The 22,767-nt window shown below is 37.2% G+C and overlaps 1 protein-coding gene across 1 annotated transcript in view; it reads left to right on the plus strand.

Annotated features, from left to right (window-relative positions):
* LOC121732488 overlaps positions 1 to 22,767 on the plus strand; it is a 54,908-nt gene that overhangs the window by 22,514 nt on the left and 9,627 nt on the right. The window contains exons 3-4 of the mRNA XM_042122386.1: positions 17,990 to 18,165; positions 19,553 to 19,726. Of these exons, the coding sequence (XP_041978320.1) occupies positions 17,990 to 18,165; positions 19,553 to 19,726 (350 nt within the window). The remainder of the gene's footprint in view (positions 1 to 17,989; positions 18,166 to 19,552; positions 19,727 to 22,767) is intronic.

Genomic DNA, 22,767 nt, shown 5'->3' on the forward strand with positions numbered 1-22,767 from the left:
AGATTAATGTCTAACTCTGGACATACGAGAGGCGATCAAAAAGTAATGATAATGAGTATAATAAAACAACGATTCTAGTTTAAATTTAATTTATTTTTCTACGTGGTCTCCTTACAAGTCGATACATAATACATTTAGTCCAACGTTTCTCTAAACCTAAGATACCCTTTAAAAAAAAATCTTTATCAGAGCTCTCCCAAAATGCCTCTACAGCAGCCATCACCTCGCTATCATCCTCAAATTTCTTGTCCCTGAGGTGTTCCTTGAGCCGAGGAAACAAATTAAAGTCGCTGGGGGCTAAATCTGAAGAATAGGGCGGGTATTCGACCAGTTCGAAGCCTGCTTTTCGAATGGCAGCCATCGCAACTTCGGCTTTGTTCTTTTTGCTCTTGTGCGTTCGTTAACATTCGCGGTAGCCAATGTGCAGAGACCTTTTTCATATTCATTTTGGTGGTCAAAATGCTTTGGATGCTGCCATATGAGATCCTTGTGTCCTCAGCTAAATGTCTAACGGGTAGTCTTCGTTCTGCTAATACGATTTCTTCGACTTTTTTATGTTTTCCTCAGTGAGGGACGAGGTTGGGCGTCCCTCGCGATGTTCATCTTCTGTGGATGTTCTACCCAGCTTAAACCCTTTGCACCACCGTGCCACCGTAGAATATGGAGGAGCAGAGTCCCCTAGTGTCTCCACCAAATCAGTGTGTATCTCTTTGGAAGAATTTTTTTTCAAACAGAGGTGCTTGAATACGCATCTCCCTTCGTGTTTCTCCATTTTCGTGTTGCCGCTCCGACTGTTGGTATTCAAATAAATGTAGCTCCCACAAATAACGTCCTTTTGATACAATTTTTTTGCTGGTAAGTCGTGAGGGACTGAAGAAGTGAAAAACATATATTTTTTTCATTTTAATCTTCTTTAGAAATACCCGCTTATCATTACATTTTGATCGCCCCTAGTAAGAAAAGTCGCTTGTTAGGCAGACAGATAAAGAGAGAGATGCCTTGTTGAACTTATCTTAAGAGGCCGGGTGCCATCGAAATTCTAATGATTTTGGTATAACGTATGCATGAGAATTTCGATGGCAACCGGCCTCTTAAGATGACACACGCAACTGTTCAGTTTTTCGAGATAAAAGTAACCTATGTCCCGGGACTCAACGTTTCTTTATATCAAAATCAGTTCAGCGGTTTGGGCGTAAAGAGGTAACTGACAGACACTTTAGCATTTATAATATTAGTATGGATAAGTAAGGAAGTAACTGTGAACTGCCAAGCGTACTTAAATAGTAAGAAAACTAAAATGGAGATTTCAAATATAGAGAAATTCATCTTTGCTATAATAATTATCCTGAACGAAAGTGAAACTTCATCCTTATGTGGAAGTTCAACATTTAAGCCAACATTATAACAATTACGTAAATTAAATTTTCATAATAGTTCGTAAACATTTGAGCAAGTGTTTACAGTAATCGTTAAAGGCATTTAATTAATATAATGGGCACGACAAATGTTACATCGTATTTGTTAACATTATTGTTAAATATACTCTAGTTTCTAGTAGAGAAGATTAGTTTGTTCATTTGTTGCAACTAATTAATAACAAACATTAGTAGAATTAAACTTACCTAATCTTTAGAAACTGGTCAAAAGTGTGTTTCTTTTGTTTTAAACTTTTTAACAACAATGCCTCTACCAACCTCTACTGCTTATTTTTAATGGTTTATGATAAAAGCAATAACAAAATATCTGTACAAGGCGCGGCAGAAAGTTACGTGGAAGACAAGTGACAACAACAACAAGGTAATGAGGATGGTATATTTTCCGCGTGGAACGATAGCGAAAAGTTGCAGGAGGTATATATTCCAAACAATTCCTCACTCCTCGTAATAGAACGTACAGAGGATGCAGAGTAAAACTACATCTCGGCGTAATTCTAAGGGGTCCAGGGCCTGTAGACAAGTGGCAAAGCGCTAACGCTAACGCTGGCGCTACAAAATGTATGCGATTTGACATAAGTCATCGCTTCGCTAGCAAATACTAATGTCAAATCCATACATTTTGTAAGACTAGCGTTAGCGTTAGCGTTTTGCCACTTGTCTACGGGGGCAGTTTGTTATTGAAACACTATGGCAGTCAACAATCCGAGCGGCCCTTCGTTGGATACGATCCAGAGGGAGTAGCTGGTATTTTGACGCTCCTGCCCAGAGATGAGTATTCCATGTGCGGCCGAACCTGCGCCTTGACGAGTTACTGCCTCGCTAATACACCGTACTGTACCTTAAAAACTTTTATTTCGGCATGCTTATCGAAGCGTGACGTAATATCAGAAACAGTACATTTTTCTAGCAACTACCAATATTTACGTAGACAACAGTAGCCTGTTCGATCGGTACCGTTAATTGAGCGCTGGCAGTTGGCACACTAATCGCGTATTACCACGCTTTCCCTTAGAAAGCGAACAAATTAGATACTAACACCTACTGATATTGTGTACTAAGCGCCCACTACTCATAAATATGGAGGGCTTTAGGTTGTATTCCTAAGCGGGTAATTATCCCCGTGGGGCTAAATCAACTCTTTCACGAGTAACGAACTACCTGATTAGGTACTAGAATCGTACTATGAAAAATAAAGGTTTTATTAGCTTTAGTTTGACTACTAGTCAGTGTAACCAAGGTGTGATGAGAAATGGAGGTGCTTTCATAGACAATTTTTAACATGGTTCTTACTTGCTTTACTAAGACATTCACATGTTATGTCACGGGCGAAAGGGAGGCATATTTTAGGGATGATACTAGATGTAAAAATCCACCTAGTATCATCCCTAAAATACCCTTTCTCCTTGTCCTGTGGAGCGGAAACGAAATTTGCGTGAATATTATGAGAAAAGCCCCTTCTCTACATTTTAATAAGTCAGATAAAAGTGTAATAAAGAATAATAGTTTTAAAAGTTCACACCGTTAACACTAATAGATAAATTTCATAACGACTACAAAACGACGCTGAGGATGTAGATAAGAATTAGATAGCAAAATGCTTAAAACTTTAAGCAATATGTGCGCATACACGCTTAAGGCCCAGTAGTCCCTAAAATAAGCAGGTCGATGTCTGTCAATACGAATATCGACGTTAAGGACATTAAAATAGGAGTAAAAACCTTTTGTTTTTAGTATTACACAAATCAAAATATATATCTAAACGTTTACGTTAGGTACGTTTACACATATACTACATTTTTTGTTTTTTCTAGAAAGTGTGTAATTTAGCCATAAAATGATTTAATTATGAAAAACAGCGTTATAACAGTCGAATTTTTCAAATTGTGTACTGATATACCTTTGCGTATTGGAAATATTCTCAATTTTAAAACGGTACTTATTTTATACTTAAACGAGCTTTTGCCCGCGGCTTCGCTCGCGTTAAGAAGTATTATTATATACAAACTTTCATCCCCTATTTGAACCCCTTGGGGTTGGAATTTATCAAAATCCTTTCTTAGCGGATGTCTACGTCATAACACATACCTGCATGCCAAATTTCAGCCCGATCCGTCCAGTGGTTTGGGCTGTGCGTTGATAAATCACTATGTCAATCAGTCAGTCACCTTTGAGTTTTATATAATATATAGATAATGACATTTCCTTTACTTAAAACCTGTTTTAAAAAACCCATTTTACGTAGTTGCAACAACCACAGCGCCTTAAACGGATATTAGGGCATTTCCCATGCGCATAACTTGAAGTTTATCTGAGTAATAAAACATTATTTTTATATTTAAAATGAAAACCTTTTAAAACATAATATTTTAATAGGAAATAATACGCAAAGGTAGCACAGGGCGCCACTAGCACGTATAGTAAATAATCCGACTAAAATCCGACATGTTGAGTGACAGAAACGTTGTCAAACGTTGAGCAAAACTTTTAGTTTGCTGTCTATTCTGGTGCTGCACTTTAGCGTGAAAACATTGCAAAATAATATACTATTCTTACGATCGCACTCATCGACAGTAATTAGCTTATTACTTTATCCGCCGTACTCAGAGACATTTAATTATGATTAACCTTCAATTGAATGAAGAGTTTGACAGATAATATGTATAGGGCTCATGTCAAAATTTTGAATTAATTACATTTAAGTAATTAATGTTCCACTCTGAGTGCGGCGGTAAGATTACTTTACCATAATTTAATGAAGATTTTGACAATTAACAATGTACTTACTATACATTACGTCAGAATGTTCATTAAATTAAGGCCACATAGAACCAGACAAATCTTTACGCTTTCTGATGACTAAACTAGTTCTTAATTACCAACTAATTATTATAGACAAAACAGGTTTCGTATGAACTATATGACATTGAAAATAAAAAAATAAAAGTCGTAACGACAAGAAGAACTTGAAAACTGAAAAAAAAGTTTTGTTTTATAATATTTGCTAAAGTTGACATTGTTTAAAAAATGTCTTATCGGCTAGAACAGAAGTGTCATTCGGTGCCGCGTTGGAGTTATTGGGGTCAGCAGCAAATTATGCGTAGGTATTGGAGTAACGGTGTTATTGACGGGCCATTCAGACCTGTTATGTCGGACGTACTTGTCTAGTTGGCCATTAAAAGTGACAGTTATTGTAGTAGTAGTGTTAAAGAGAGCTGTCTACGCGCAGGTAGTTAAACTTTACCTGCAGGAGCTCACGACATTATAGGTAATACGTGTTACAGAAATCGGACCAGCAGTTTTTAAGGAATATACTATTATAAATAATAAGTTATTTAATGTATAGAGTTACTATAATATTATGTAGAGTCGAGTCTACGTTAACACTAATTGGTTGCTGATACTGATTGTTATTAGTTATATTATGGTTATTTTTTTGTTATACATATTTTGATCTTATAGATATCCGCATGATATAAAGATGCGCACGTCTTTCTTCGAAACTGAAGAGGGTAACCAACGCATGTGTACTTATCTACCACTAGCTACCAATAATGTGTCACCATCTGATCCCGATCTACCAATAACGACCCATCTCTACTTACTCCTAGCACCACCAAAGCGATCTAAAATCGAACACAGCACATTCTTTCTTTTATCGAGTAAACTTATATCTCTTTAATAACACTCAGGTACAGCTAGCTGGTACCGTCACGTATGATCCCTCCTTACGCTCTGACGTAGTACATGGATTCCCAAGCATGGAGTTTCACACTGCTGCTTACTCCCGAGTCCCGACAGAATAAAATCGAATCAGCTCGATCTCAACAGCTTTTGCAACTACCGATATACCCCGCGTATGACGTTAAAAACGCTAACGCTCAAGACCGTTGATCTTCATCTTCGTCTTCGTCGAGGGTCGTTTTGTCATAGCCGCGATCAAAACGACCGCGGTCGTCAAATGGAACGGCAAAAGGGGACGTTTTGAGCGTTTTGGTCAAAATTTACGTCTACTGGAACGCAGCCATAATATTCCATACGACCACGTAGAGTCGTATGCCCTTTTAATTTTATTATTATCTGTTTTGCTACAGTAGGTGGCATACGACCGCGGCTACGATATCCTTTAAACTTCCATTACCATTTTCTTGTTTCGTACTTTTTAGAGCGTGTTTTAGTAGTCGGGTTTTAGTTTTTTAAACTTTATTTTTATTTCAATTTATTTGGCTGCGATTCGCTCGATAAATTTCAACCATTACAATTCCTCAAATGATCGAGGATAATAATTATTTATTGACTTTATTGTTTCATATTGTATTGAATGATTTTATGAAATCTTCCTAATTGGAAGAGGTGATTGCAGGCAAAGCCGTAAGAAATAGTTAATAATAATGTTTACATATTTGAAATGTGCTAACAAAGCTCTTTCATTTGATATCCCACACGACACCGTCAGGAATAATATAATATATTTTTTTGTTCTTTCCTTTATGTTCCTTTGATGGCGCTAAAGTCAATTTAACATGACGTACGTGGAGGGGTAAACACCCCCCCGTACCAAATCCTAACCAGTTTTGGAGCTACTCACCTTTGAAATTTTCGGAATTCTGAGGCGTGTTTTGTGACGGTCGCCGGCTGCTGCCGTAGCCACAGAATATATATTAGTAGTACCAACCGTAGCACAGTCACAGTTCTAACCTAACCTACTTTTGGACTTTCAGCGACCCTAGCATGGCCACAGCTGTAGAAATGCGAAAGTGTAGAAAAACTGGAAATAAACTGAAGGTACCGTTCCAATCTTTACTGCAGATAGCCGCGACTGACAAAAACTCATTTAAAATGAATAGGTTTATATTTAAATTTTTAGGACTATAGTCTATGTAATAGAATGGCAATCTATACCAGAGAGAGCCATGCTTCGGCACGAATGGGCCGGCTCGACCGGAGAAATACCACGTTCTCACAGAAAACCAGCGTGAAACAGCGCTTGCGCTGTGTTTCGCCGAGTGAGTGAGTTTACCGGAGGATCAATCCCCTACCCTAATCCCTTCCTTACCCTCCCCTATTCCCTTACCTTCCCTTCCCTACCCTCCCTTATTACCCTATTCTCTCTTAAAAGACCGGCAACGCACTTGCAGCTCTTCTGATGCTGCGAGTGTTCATGGGCGACGGAAGTTGCTTTCCATCAGGTGACCCGTTTGCTCGTTTGCCCCCTTATTTCATTAAAAAATATATATATTTGATTTTTTGTAAGATCGGAGCGGTACTTACCTTTAATTTATCTCCATAGTTTTTCTATACTTTAGCATTTCTGTGGCCATGCTAGGGTCGCTGGATTGTGTTTGTTTTTGTTTTGGCCCCCCTTTTCTGTGTTGTGGTCTAAGTTTTAACCTAACCTAACCAACTTTTGGACTTTCTGGATTGTATTTGTTTTTGATTTGGTGGGGGGCTGCGCCCCCCCCCCCCCCCACAACCCCCCGCTTCGGTAGGTACGGAGGCACTCCCTAGTAAGTAAGTAACACATAAACACCAGAAAACAGATGACCTTATCTCAAAATTACAAAAATTTCAAATGTAAATTTCTCCTAAATGGAGAGTTTCCGGGGTAGGAAGTGGCACGAGGTGATTTTTCTGACCCAAAACATCCTTCCTCAACCCATGTGAGCACCAAAAAATTGGGGAAAACGAAGTTTATCTAGATTCGCATTAAAGAACAGATCCCAGAAAGCCATCCTCCTGCGGAAGGGCCGCGAGATGACGGTGAGGTCGGCGTCGAGCCGCAGCGCCGGCACGGTGTCAGCCGTCAGTGGCGGCCACACCACCGGCAGCAGCTCCGTCCTCGCGGGAGTCGGGTCCCTGGAATAACGAGCCGTTTCAATATATTTTTATCCTTAACGAGTAACCATTCCTAAATCCTAGCCCTTTTACTTGATTTGAAAGAGATTTATCTCCGACGCCTGTTAACAATAATTATAATGTATAATATACTGTTAGAATGCAGAATACGTTAGTGTGCACATTACCTAGTTAATCTGCAGATTTCCTGATACCAATTGTGTGTCAAGAAGTGTGAAATTTAAATCAAAAAAGCTTATATTTACTCTTTACCTAGTTAGTTTGCATAGTAACGAATGGTACATCGTTAAATTGCGGAAGACAGTGAACTAAACACTTTTGTTTTAGCTCCTCCACTAGGACTGCGCTTCTTTGTTCCCGCGTTCGATGATTTGATCTGTTATATCTTATCAGTGGAGTAACATTATATATGGGCTATAGCTGAGGGTGTAACAAAACTAAGTGATACTACTTTAGGGTGTATGAGTCTTCTATATAGAGTTCACACTTCACTGCAAAAGTAGCAGCGCTAAAAAAGTAACTTTTTTCACCTTTGTATGGATAAAATCGTGACGTGGGGGCGCTTGCCACACAAATCACAAAATGAATTTATGGCTCTTTCAGTGCTGCTAATTTCACAGTGAATCGTGTGCATCGTGTAACAAAACTAAGGGTAACCTTAGGGTGTGTGATGACCAGTGTCAAGTAAATAACGGGAAAATAATGTTATTGTAAAGTCCAAGGTCTAGTCAAAGTCTAGACGTCAGTCGGTCGATTCAGTAAAGTGTTAAGTAAAGCGTCTACCGCTTTACTGAAACATTTGATGGAGTTTAGGAGGCATGTTTCTGGAAGTTGTATCACTTGTTTTAAATTAGTTATCATACACAAGTGTAGGCAACACTTGTGTATGATAACTAATTTAAAATGGTTAATAAACTACCGATATTACACAGTAAAACCCCTGATAACACAATTTTAGGAAATGAATACAAAAAACTTTGACTTAAGCTTATCAACCTGTCAGACTGTTGTTGTTTTTATTGTTTTTAGGGTTCCGTACCCAAAGGGCGAAAACGGGACCCTATTCATGAGACTTCGATGGCTGTCTGTCCGTCTGTCTGTCTTTAGTATAAAATAATTACAACTACAACTAAATAATATACTTTATTCAAACAAGGACCTATTTTATGCAATTTACCGTATGCATGGTCATCAGTCTGCAGATTACCTAGGTATTCTGCAGATTATCTCGTTAATGTAAGAATAGAATCAACTTTTTGCACTTTACCTGCCTCACCCAGGTAATCTGCAGAATCTTGTTAATCTGCAGTCTGACTGGTTTACGCACATTAACGGTAAATAATATAATTAATATGCATCGACTACGACATAGATTTCAAGATATTCAAAACTAATTTAAAGTGCATGACATTGTACGTGGGTAGAGGCGGTCTTACGAGAGGCCATCTCGCTATCATAGAAAAGTTTTAATTTTAACCGACGTAGTCTTACCCGTATTTAACGAAGTTGGCCCACAACGTGGTCAGTCGGTCGATCATACGCCGGTCTCCGCTGTCGTCCGTCTCCGGAATGAAGTCCATGGTGAACATGTACCCCAGCTCGTCGGAGTGAGTCGCCCCGGCTTCCGTCATGTTGAGGATCCTCTTCATTCTGTTCCGCCGACCGTCGTAGGAGAACTCGTAGAGGTACACGCTCGTGTTCCCGTGCCTCGCGTACTTCGTCAGTTGTCGCTGCACCGGGTATGCGAAAACGAAATCGGAAAGCAAATCGACGATTTGATCTTCTACGATATCGCGATCTCCGTCGTCGTCCACGTAAAAGCGGCGGACTATATCTACGAGGTCGCTCTCGTTCCGAAGATTAAACGTTTTTTCCAAATATGATCGAAAGCCTGCCGGCTGGCGGTATAAATGTCTATAACTGGAAGTGTACCGAGTGTAAGCGGCCTCGCTGCGCGTGAACCCCCCCAGGATGTCCGACCCGTCAACGTTTCGTCCCGCCGAAAATTCCGGGTTTTCGGTAACGAATGGAACGACGCCGGGAAATTTTTTTTCGACGCACGGTGTCCACTCGTACCTCTTTTCCGTCACTTCGATGACGGCTTCAGGATCCGCCTCGGCCAGGAACGAAAGAGCGGCGAGCGTGTCGTTAGTCTCGAAGCCGAGCCGCCCGGCGATATCGACGAGCGCCGTCGGGTCGGAGGGGCCCAGGAAGTCCGGCCCCACGGCGGCTCCGCTCTGCAGGATGGCCCGCCGGAACAGCCGGGGCCGGTCTGTCAGCAGGTGCATGTCAACTAGCTGGGCGCCGGAACTGTGGCCGCCGAGGGTGAGCCTCCCCGGGTCTCCGCCGAAAGCCCGAATGTTGTCTCTGACCCACTCGACGGCGGCGTACTGGTCTCGAAGGCCCTGGTTGCCGGGGATCTCGGGGATGTCCGCGCACATGAAACCGTAGGGGCCGCTTCTAAAATTGAACGTGACCACTATGATGTCGTGCCGCACGAGATATTTGGGTCCGTACAAGTTTAATTCGCTGTGGCCGTCCTCGAACTTGCCTCCGAATACGAAAATGTAGACACCCCGGTGTTCGGTCTCCGTATTCGGCACGAACACGTTGAGCCGCAGGCAGTCGAGGGTGCCCTCGTACCTATCGCTGTTTCTCTTTGAATATATTTCCTTGATCTGCGGACATATTGCGGATTCAGTGAAAGCTTCAAAAGTTTCGTCAAATTTTTCGTGCGGGAGCGCGGCCTGAAAAGATTTTTTCGTGTTTTTAATGTCGTTATACATAGTCTCTGACATCAATTTTATATGTCTGTTCATAACAGACCGGACCGGACTATCACCTTTGAATTAATTAGATTTATAATTTATTTATAAAAATTACGTGTCACCTCGTTCGTCCGTGATGCACTCCAAATCACTGAATATATTTAAAATTTGATTCGTACACTGAGATAAGCTCCGGATAATCTCTAAAATGGCAGACAAACAAAAGACAAAAATTGTGAAAAATGTTATTTCGGTGTATGTACCGCGGCGGAATATCTCGTACGAGCATGAACTCACCCCGAAAGGATTGCTGGCGTTGACTCTGGCGTACGGTATGCCCAGGAACATGACGTAGTCGCCGTCGGGCGCCGGCACGCCGCGGAAGCTGCCCGCCGGCGCGTGCACCACCAACCCCCCTTCCTCCACAGCGGCGACCAGCGCGCTCGCCCACACCATCACTATCGCTGCGTACACCGACATTATACTCGGCCGCTGAGAGGAGCTGAGCTGACCGCACGTACGAACGACCCCCTCGCTAGGAACAAAATGATTAATTATCCTTGCGACTAACATTTTTATAGATATTATATTTTATGGAAATGCGAAAATAAGCGAATTGCAAATTAAGCAGACGTCGATTCAAATAACGAGCGGTAAAACGTAAGGTCAATACGGGTAAGTGTGTCATACTTTTTTTTCAAGTTTATATTGAACTTAAAAATCAAGTTGTTTAAGGTTTAATTTCTCACTCTCTGTGAAATCAAAATACAATAAGGTTCATAATTGGCCGGTAACAAAGTGATTTACACAATATTGCCCATTAATCACTTGTTTTTAAGGTGTAAATTATAAAATGCTGTGGTAGACACACTTACCCAAGAAAGTGAGGCAAGTGTGACTATATCGTAAGTGTACAATAAATAGTTATTTCAAAGGTGAATGGGCACTATTGTATGAGGTGTGTCCAACCCTTGTAACAAGTTGCGACTAGTATAAACATGTTCAAATAAGCATTTAAATTATCAATATGCCAAGTTTTTGTTGTAATTGCGTGCAGGTCAAAAGTTACTGGACTTCAAGTGAAAAAAAAGTTGTTGTTTTAAATAATGCTTTAATCATACTTTATCGCATTTTGCGTTACGCGTAAACATAATTCTTACATTTATAATATTTTTGTACGGTAATCACAGGCAGTAGTAGTTATTTTTTTATTGTTATTAACAACTGCATAGTTGAAAATATGTAAATAACAAAGGAAATAATACAATAATAATTCTGACAATTGTATTATTTCCTTTGTTATTTATATATTTTCAAATCTATACTAATATTATAAAAAGGAAGAATTTGTTTGTTTGTTTCAAATGCGCTAATCTCAAGAACTACTCGGCCGATTTGAGAAATTATTTCAGTGTTAGATAGCCCATTTATCGAGAAAAGCTATAGGCTATATTTTATCACGCTAAGACATTAGTCTTAGCGTGATAAAATAATATAGGAGTGAAGAAATAGAGGAAAATGTAAAAGAACGGGGAAAATTATATGATATTGCTTATTATCTTAAGAACTGTCCGAGCAATTTTATGTTATTTGGCACACTTGAAAAATAGACCACGTGAAAAAATATTTTGCGGAAAATGTACGGTTTCCGTGAAATTCCTTAATTTCGCGGGCGAAGCCGCGCGGAACATCTAGTACATAAATAACAAAGGAATTAACCCTTAGCCGAAGTCGATAGTTGTAAATGTAGAAACACCAGAAGTCATAATGCGTAAGTCATAATGCGTAAGCCATAATGCGTCAGTCGTCAATAAATAAAGATCAATTTAAAACATGGAAGTGAAACACAGCTACCAAAAACTGACTGTGTCAAGATGAAAACCTCCTCTATCTTTTTAAAACAAAAAAAAACCAGTTTAATGTGCTAGATTTTTTACAAAAAGCCATTAATTAAAAAATATACATTTTTTTTTTCTTAAACTTTGGTTCTTCTATGTTTAATTCCACGAAATTTATAACATATTGCCTGTGTAAGCGTAGTCTACAAGTTTAGCTATCAAATGAGACCTTTTTTATCTTCATATGATATTTACATGAGAAGTACTGGTCAGATTAGTGTGAAAGGACGAGAAAAACTAAAATGGCTGCCATTTTACAACCACGAGAGAGAGAAAAAATTGAGAGCCAATTTGTCGATAAAATATGCCATAGATCATGACATTAAAGAATCGGATACCGGTGTCGGGACACATTGTATATCTACTACCTGATCTCGGAACTAATCATAATAGGACGACTATATTACATACTTAATATAGTTTGTGAAGATAGTTTAAAGGAGCAAAAGTTATGAGGTAAACAAACAAAAAAACAAGTGTGGCATACTACGTTGGAGAGGGGTAAAAAAAACTTTTTAAGTAAAAATTATTGAATGAGTTATTTCTTTTATTTTATTGTTAATTTAAAAAATATCTAAGGAACTGTGATACTTATTTATTCTAAAATTATTCAAAGTGTAGGTATTGAAATTCAAAAAATTCTAATTACTAAAAAGTAAACAAAAATATAAGCAATCAGAAATTACATAACTAATATTAGATCAAATGTTTGTATACCCTGACTTTGGGCAAGTGTGACATATAGACACACTTGCCTAATGCAAAGTAGGCACATTTCCCCACCATTAAAATTTTGAGGTTAGATTTTTTTAATGGACATAAATCTCTTATTTGCAACAATTCCAACAAAATTATAAAATAAATAATAAGTTTAGTTAGTAAAAAACAACTTACCGGTATACAATAATTATCAGGTTCTTCAAAATCTTTTACGTGGTTCTTTATACGTGGTAGAGCCATGCTTTGGCACGAATGGGCTGGCTCGACCGGAGAAATACCACGTTCTCACAGAAAACCGGCGTGAAACAGCGCTAGCGCTGTGTTTCGCCGAGTGAGTGAGTTTGCCGGAGGCCCAATCACCTACCCTATTCCCTTCCCTACCCTCCCCTATTCCCTTCCCATCCCTACCCTCCCCTATTACCCTATTCCCTCTTAAAAGGCCGGCAACGCACCTGCAGCTCTTCTGATGCTGCGAGTGTGCATGGGCGACGGAAGTTGTTTTCCATCAGGTGACCCGTTTGCTCGTTTGCCCCCTTATTTCATAAAAAAAAATCACCAAGATTTTTATTGATTGAAAAAACAATGTGAATTAGAGCTCGTCATAAAAAAATGTGACAGATTTCAAAATGTCGAAAACTTCGAAAGTGCTTGACAGTGCCATCTGGATTGAGATTGTGTACATTGAAATTAGTTTTCCTCACAACAACAGATGTCTCTGCCACCATAAGCTCAAACAGTTTTTCGAAAAATTAAAGCAATCACACTTGCCCCCCAGCTACACTTCCTCACTCTGACCTTAAATATAAATTTAATCTATTTGTGGAGCCAATAAAAAAACTAGTTCTTGTTTTTAAGTGATGTAGCAGATATGCCGAGCTGCGAGCGCACCGTGTGTAGTGTGATTCGACTTATTCGACTCATTTGAAGCTATAACTTACTTATCCATAGTCTGACGTCATATTTTTTTAATTTTATACTTTCATTATTGAATATTTTTCTGTGCTAAACGTACAAGTCTAAAAGTGCCAAAAAAATAGAAAAGAATTAAATAAGAAATGAGAAATCATTTGTAATGTTAAAAACTTTTGGAGAAAAGTTTTGGCCATTTCATTTTCCAACTACAGTAAATGGAGATAATATATAAAACTAATGTTTTAATTGAATTATTCAAGAAAATATATTTTACAAATCTTTCTAGGCTTATTCTTATTTTTTAATATATTTTATGTACAGATAAACTTACATATTATATTATAAATTCTTTAAATATTATCTTGTAGAAATTAAACGATATTTTCACTAACAACTTGATTTATTAACGTGTAGCCGGTTACAGTAATTTTGGAAACGATATGTACTCGGAACATAGGTACAGAACAAAGAGAATGGTGGAAATTGGAATAGACAGGAACTAGGAAGTCCCAGATAACATTTTTAATTGTGGTGACATTAAAGTGACTACAAGGTATTAGGACTGAAAAGGCGGCATTTTCAAATTCTAACATATCTAATTATATAATTAATCAAGTGTTACGTATAACACAAAAACCTCCTCTTCTCCCACCCTCCTCACCGTATTCTCATTGTATTAAGAGGGTGACTAACCCCAAAAATCAAACATCGTCCTTCTCTCTTCACACTCACGCCCATCTTTCATATGCCATGTGAAAAAGAACGACGTGGATTCATCGCCAAATTAGTTTTTTCTCAATAACTCGATATTATAATATAATATATATTTTAAAAATCCACTAGGTCGATCTCTCAATGATAGAATTTTATACAATGTGTTAAAATATTAACTTAGTTCAATGTACCGTACATATGGCAATAAATGAAAAATTCGTGAAAATTAGATGCATCTTTGTGATTTTTTTCTATCGAGAAAATTTTAAGATATCGTGTTTTTGCTCAGATCGAATTCTCGGAAATATAATGTAGTATCTAATTTTAGAAAATGAAACAATTCGGGGCTTATTTTCAAGTATAAAAATGAATTATAAAATCAACAATTTAGGGTTAGTCGCCCCCTGAACTATCACTGGTACAAGAAAGTAGTCAAAGATGAAAGAACGTTTGTATGCCAAAGCCAATGATATCATAAACGTTGGCAACTATACCTACCCACGTTGAGTTATTTTAGCTATTTTCACAGGGACATATTTCAGGATCTACCGAACCTATATCTATAAAATTGAGTAAATGGAGATAATATATAAAACTAATGTTTTAATTGAATTATTCAAGAAAATATATTTTACAAATCTTTCTAGGCTTATTCTTATTTTTTAATATATTTTATGTACAGATAAACTTACATATTATATTATAAATTCTTTAAATATTATCTTGTAGAAATTAAACGATATTTTCACTAACAACTTGATTTATTAACGTGTAGCCGGTTACAGTAATTTTGGAAACGATATGTACTCGGAACATAGGTACAGAACAAAGAGAATGGTGGAAATTGGAATAGACAGGAACTAGGAAGTCCCAGATAACATTTTTAATTGTGGTGACATTAAAGTGACTACAAGGTATTAGGACTGAAAAGGCGGCATTTTCAAATTCTAACATATCTAATTATATAATTAATCAAGTGTTACGTATAACACAAAAACCTCCTCTTCTCCCACCCTCCTCACCGTATTCTCATTGTATTAAGAGGGTGACTAACCCCAAAAATCAAACATCGTCCTTCTCTCTTCACACTCACGCCCATCTTTCATATGCCATGTGAAAAAGAACGACGTGGATTCATCGCCAAATTAGTTTTTTCTCAATAACTCGATATTATAATATAATATATATTTTAAAAATCCACTAGGTCGATCTCTCAATGATAGAATTTTATACAATGTGTTAAAATATTAACTTAGTTCAATGTACAAATCTTTCTAGGCTTATTCTTATTTTTTAATATATTTTATGTACAGATAAACTTACATATTATATTATAAATTCTTTAAATATTATCTTGTAGAAATTAAACGATATTTTCACTAACAACTTGATTTATTAACGTGTAGCCGGTTACAGTAATTTTGGAAACGATATGTACTCGGAACATAGGTACAGAACAAAGAGAATGGTGGAAATTGGAATAGACAGGAACTAGGAAGTCCCAGATAACATTTTTAATTGTGGTGACATTAAAGTGACTACAAGGTATTAGGACTGAAAAGGCGGCATTTTCAAATTCTAACATATCTAATTATATAATTAATCAAGTGTTACGTATAACACAAAAACCTCCTCTTCTCCCACCCTCCTCACCGTATTCTCATTGTATTAAGAGGGTGACTAACCCCAAAAATCAAACATCGTCCTTCTCTCTTCACACTCACGCCCATCTTTCATATGCCATGTGAAAAAGAACGACGTGGATTCATCGCCAAATTAGTTTTTTCTCAATAACTCGATATTATAATATAATATATATTTTAAAAATCCACTAGGTCGATCTCTCAATGATAGAATTTTATACAATGTGTTAAAATATTAACTTAGTTCAATGTACCGTACATATGGCAATAAATGAAAAATTCGTGAAAATTAGATGCATCTTTGTGATTTTTTTCTATCGAGAAAATTTTAAGATATCGTGTTTTTGCTCAGATCGAATTCTCGGAAATATAATGTAGTATCTAATTTTAGAAAATGAAACAATTCGGGGCTTATTTTCAAGTATAAAAATGAATTATAAAATCAACAATTTAGGGTTAGTCGCCCCCTGAACTATCACTGGTACAAGAAAGTAGTCAAAGATGAAAGAACGTTTGTATGCCAAAGCCAATGATATCATAAACGTTGGCAACTATACCTACCCACGTTGAGTTATTTTAGCTATTTTCACAGGGACATATTTCAGGATCTACCGAACCTATATCTATAAAATTGAGTAAATGGAGATAATATATAAAACTAATGTTTTAATTGAATTATTCAAGAAAATATATTTTACAAATCTTTCTAGGCTTATTCTTATTTTTTAATATATTTTATGTACAGATAAACTTACATATTATATTATAAATTCTTTAAATATTATCTTGTAGAAATTAAACGATATTTTCACTAACAACTTGATTTATTAACGTGTAGCCGGTTACAGTAATTTTGGAAACGATATGTACTCGGAACATAGGTACAGAACAAAGAGAATGGTGGAAATTGGAATAGACAGGAACTAGGAAGTCCCAGATAACATTTTTAATTGTGGTGACATTAAAGTGACTACAAGGTATTAGGACTGAAAAGGCGGCATTTTCAAATTCTAACATATCTAATTATATAATTAATCAAGTGTTACGTATAACACAAAAACCTCCTCTTCTCCCACCCTCCTCACCGTATTCTCATTGTATTAAGAGGGTGACTAACCCCAAAAATCAAACATCGTCCTTCTCTCTTCACACTCACGCCCATCTTTCATATGCCATGTGAAAAAGAACGACGTGGATTCATCGCCAAATTAGTTTTTTCTCAATAACTCGATATTATAATATAATATATATTTTAAAAATCCACTAGGTCGATCTCTCAATGATAGAATTTTATACAATGTGTTAAAATATTAACTTAGTTCAATGTACCGTACATATGGCAATAAATGAAAAATTCGTGAAAATTAGATGCATCTTTGTGATTTTTTTCTATCGAGAAAATTTTAAGATATCGTGTTTTTGCTCAGATCGAATTCTCGGAAATATAATGTAGTATCTAATTTTAGAAAATGAAACAATTCGGGGCTTATTTTCAAGTATAAAAATGAATTATAAAATCAACAATTTAGGGTTAGTCGCCCCCTGAACTATCACTGGTACAAGAAAGTAGTCAAAGATGAAAGAACGTTTGTATGCCAAAGCCAATGATATCATAAACGTTGGCAACTATACCTACCCACGTTGAGTTATTTTAGCTATTTTCACAGGGACATATTTCAGGATCTACCGAACCTATATCTATAAAATTGAGTATACTGCTTAAGTACTAGTATATAATAACGTTGGTACGAGTATAATTTTATCTTTTCTCTCGCAATAGGCACTAAGATACAGGGGGGTCAAAAGTTTGTCGAAACGGTTCGTGTAAATAGTGCACGCCATGCGCGCGGCAGGCTGGAACTAGGCCTGCGCACTTCCGTGCGTTTTGATACTAGCTCAGTGCTCACAATAGTGCTGCGGCTCAATTTGGAAGTAATAAGTAATAGGACTCGTAAATCAAAATCGTATTTTCGACTGCTGACCTCTTCCATTGACGTCATATATTATGTCCATACAACATGGAGTTTTACATTTACCTCTTGCAGGGTGCGGCGCGGAGTGCGTGCGGTGCGCGGCGGACGGGTGTGTGAAGTGCGCACGGCTGCTGGTGTACCCCGGCGGTGACTGCGTGGACCGCTGCCCCGCGGGCACGCAGGAGTCCTGGGCGCACGATGACCATCTCATGGGCAGAGTGTGCTATCCCGCACATAGCTATAATGAGGTGAGTAGACGGTTTTTATTGACTTTAGGGCCAAGCTGACGTGTAAAGAGCTGTTCGTACATTTCCCCCGTCGCGGGCGCAATCAGTTAGCATAGTACTTTAGTACCTAGCGTTGGTATAGCAGGGATGGATATATAGAGCACTTGTAGCATTTGCTACGAGCCTCTGCAGTGTAACCACAAGGGCTAGATGATCTTATAGCACTTGCTACGGGCCCCGTCTTCTGACATTTAGCTTGATCGTATTCTGGCAATTAAAAAAAATGGTTTCTTTTGGACCCTTGAATTTCGTTTACAATTGAAAGCTCAACAATATTAAGTATCTAAACTTCGTATTCTAATCCTGCAATAAAGCTCCTTCCTTATTAGCAATCACATAGCGTACTTTTTAAAATATATATTAAACTATCTGTCCCGGCAAACGTTGTTTTGCCATATTTTTTTTTTTGTAGGAAAAATAGATGTTGGCCGATTCTCAGACCTACTCAACATGCTCACAAAATTTCATGAGAATCGGTCAAGCCGTTTCGGAGGAGTATGGCAACGAAAACTGTGACACGAGAATTTTATATATTAGATTGTAACTACTAAGCGAAACGAGCAACTTATTAAATTGCACATTCGTACCCAGCTACAGTTAATTTATTTAATAGCTCTACATCACAAGTGGTCCTTATCTCTGATACACGCGCTTCATAATTCACAGGAGGGGATTATAAGCTTCAAACGCGCATAGAAGATAATTAAAATGGAATGGAAACTGCATACCTACCAGATGTGCCAGAAATGGGTCACAGCACATAAAAACACGCGATACCAGTGAACCGGGTTTAACTACTAGTTTTGTTAAACCTTAATGGAATTACGAGTAATAAAGTTCTTTTTCAAAGCCCAGCTTAGATGTTAGAGTATTTTATGTGTGGTATACCGTAGCTAGGAGCAGACGTTTTCGAAATATCTCTGTAACTACTTTTAGTATAACGATGGCTAAAAATAAAATACGGAAGTTAAAAGTTTATGGACTGCCACCATAACTTGTTTGTTATGATATTTTTATGACAATTAAAGCAAATTATTTCAGGCAGAATCTCAATAAATGATGTAGAGTTTGGTAGTTCTCTGAGATACTTGCCGTAAATCAGTTACAGAGCAATTTTTTGTCTCAGAGGCATACAATAATAATTGTACCTAATTTGTGACTCTACTTTTGAAAATATGTAGACCGTGTATTGTCTCATTTGAAACGCGAAAACGAATTTTATAGAATTCTATATATTCTATAACACCTGATTTACTGTATTATATGTTTCATTTCGCACATAACCTCTAAACTACAGTATTCAGCTAAGCTATCATCGAGGTAAACATTCAATTGCCATTTCTTCTAGGTACTAATAGGTGGCGCGTGCGGAGCGGCTTTCTGCATCGCGTTGGTGGCCGCCATTGCTGCGTACGCGCGGTGTCGCGGCAGCGCTCGTGCGCAGTCGCAGCGACTGCCGCAACCGCATAACGACGACGACGGACAGCTCAGGGAGTTTCATAAGCAGCTGGACTATTTGCGGGTAAGAGCTAAGAGCTAACTAATATTAGTTGCAGTCAAAATGAGGAGATGAGGCTCCAGTGATCATTGACCTGCACAGAAATTTGACCTGACTAGTCTAGGAGGAAAGTGCAAATGCTTGCTTCGTATTCTGTCAATCGTTTTGAATTATTGTAAACACAGAGACTGTTACAAATTCATAGGTAAATTATTAACTATTATATTCTTGCTAGTATGTATAATTACATTATAATCCGTAATACATACCAACTTTGTAGACTACGCGATATGAGCTAAACATTTCCTCGCAATCGCAAACAGCTTGAGGTACGGATATCGTCGTTTCAGTTGGCAATCGACCAGCCTCTTGACCTACACAGTGAGTGCAGGTAAACGACTGGTTAACTGGTGGTTATTTAAAAAAAACTTTTAAAGTAAATGTATCAAACTATCAAATATTTAGGTCGCCTTAAACCTAAAGCCAAAAGTCATATTTTAAGATTTATGATTATTCATAGCTAACAAATTCATAACTATATTATATTTTAATGTTATTTCATTTCGTAAGTTTCAAGTCCAATTTGGCTACAAGTTACAACCTATGATATAAATTATAAAGCAACAGCTGTCGAACATCGTATGGTGTAGGAGGTAGAGAATCAGTGTGGGTTGCAAACCGTACTTTATTATAAAGTATTGTACGTTATTTCAGGCAATTGTACTTTGTACTTTACGAAAATAATAAAGTACGCAAAAATACTTTATTTCAACCTAGATGACCCGATGAACCTCTTATTACCTATCTCCCAATATAAACCCTCCCTGGGCTTCCATGAATGTTTCAAGACCAAAGTAAGCCAAAGCGGTTTAGCCGTTCTCGAGTTTTAAAGAAACTAACAAAGTACAGAATTCATTTTTATTTATACTTACAGATAATTTTATAAATTGTACTTTATTTTTATACTGTGTACGTTTTTTTTTTCACCTAAAGTAGCTGATGTACTTTATTTCCAAAAAAAAAAAAAGGTAGCAACCCTAACTACAATACTAAAGGTGAAACCGCACTAGAGCGACACGACACGGTGCGATACTTCAATTTAATAGAACTGACGTTTTAAAAAGGTGAATCTGACGTGTTACAAACGTCAGCTCCATGGAAGTGAAGTGTCGCATCGTGTCGTGTCTGTCTACCAGAGTAGACAGAATTATAGAGTGTGCCGACTTAGAACTGATGTTGAAATTTTTAAATTTGACGTATTATGACGAAAATCGTCGCTAGGGTTGTTAGCTTGTTACCTGTTAAGTCTATGGTTACCTACGAATTTAAAACTTTGACATATTCGCTAGACGTGTTCCTTTGTGGTCGTATTGTTGTTTGTGTTTTGGCACATGCGATTAAAATTGTCAGAATCCAATTTTGAAATCTTTATTTTAAATATTTAAAAATAAATTATATCAGCCATCGCGAGGCACATTCCGTTCATAATCCTAGTGAAACCCGACGAATTTGACAGATATCGAAACCTGTCCGTCTCTTTGCAGTCGAACTACTGGTAGTTATGTCTATTGTGTGTCTACTGTGGTCATAACTCATACCTTTTAAATTCATTTTCAATTCATTTTGTGTAAAATATATATTGTACCTAATAAAAATTACTAATGCTCTTTCTACTTTTTCTTCAATTATGGCAGCCTTTAGTTAATTCGCACTTAATTCTAGACATTTTAAAATTGAATTAGAAAGGAGTATATTTTAGTATCAAGCAGCTAGCACAATCGTCTGACCAAGATCATTGCAATTTGCAAATTGCAATCACTATCCAAACTCATACCCCCTTATTAATAAACGTTGTATAAGCTTTGAATAGTTACACGATGTTTTGTCTTCTACAATCCAATTAAAAATGTCACTTGTGTGACAGGAACAAAACACTGCATAACTATTCTAAGCTTATACAATGTTTATTAATAAGGGGGTTAGTGTCACCGCAGACTTACAATTTAAAGTTGGCCGACTATCGTACAAACCACAGAAATAGATCAAGATAGAAGCGCCATGCCGCTCCAATTTGTATGAACGCGAGCGTATGGCGCTTCTATCTTGATCTATTTCTGTGGTTTTTACGATAGTCAGCCAACTTTAAATTGTAAGTCTGCGGGGACTCTTAGAGGCAGTCATAACTCTTAAGTTTCATTATTTTCACTTTCGCCTGATATTATCAAGTTAATAAGTGAAATCAATCTGATATCTGCATAAACTTATTTTAAAACAACAATGCATTATTTATCGCTTCATCTACACAATTTTCTTGATCTCTAAACATGGGCATAAGAAAAAATTTCTCAATTGTTTACTTGTTGTTTAAATTTTCTCATATATACGCATCTTGAGTGCTAACTACTGAGTGGCGTAAAAACTGATAGAATCGACAAAAAACGCGAGATGATAACGTCAACGGTGTTTTTGGTACCGAGAAGCTGTTATATTTTTTACATTCGGTAGCCTAGTACTAATTATATTACTTAACAGCAAAAAATTATACATATTTTTTAAATAATTTCTTTAACCAGGTACTTAACAATATCTATTTTAAAAGTAATTTTCGAGGGTCTTCGGCAAATCGATTTATTACTGTGAAAGAATCGCTCATTTATCTTTTATAAGTTTTCTATAAAAGTACTAGATAGCCTTCCTAGTTTTTAGGTCCTGGTGAAATCGCTCTTTTTGTTCTTTACAATTGAGTCCAAGATTCCAGAAATATGTATATTTTATACTAGCGAAGGGTTGATTTTCGAATGCTTTCGAATAATTAATTCATACTGTGTCGCCTAGTTTGTTTAGACACATTAAACTTCCATCAGCCGTATTCAGCTGCCAAATTAGCTGCGCTAATTGAAAAGTTAGTGCGAGCTAGACGGGAATTATTAAGGTATTAGCTTATGCTTTTAGTTTGTTGTCTAATTAGTGTAGTATTACATGAATAATAACTGTGGGCGTTCTAGTTAGGAGGGAAGCATGGGTATCCTACGACTTAAAGTTGTTAGGTTATATTATAATTTGAT

The sequence above is a fragment of the Aricia agestis genome, chromosome 12 (genome assembly GCF_905147365.1).
Source record: "Aricia agestis chromosome 12, ilAriAges1.1, whole genome shotgun sequence".
Classification (NCBI taxonomy): Eukaryota; Metazoa; Arthropoda; class Insecta; order Lepidoptera; family Lycaenidae; genus Aricia; species Aricia agestis.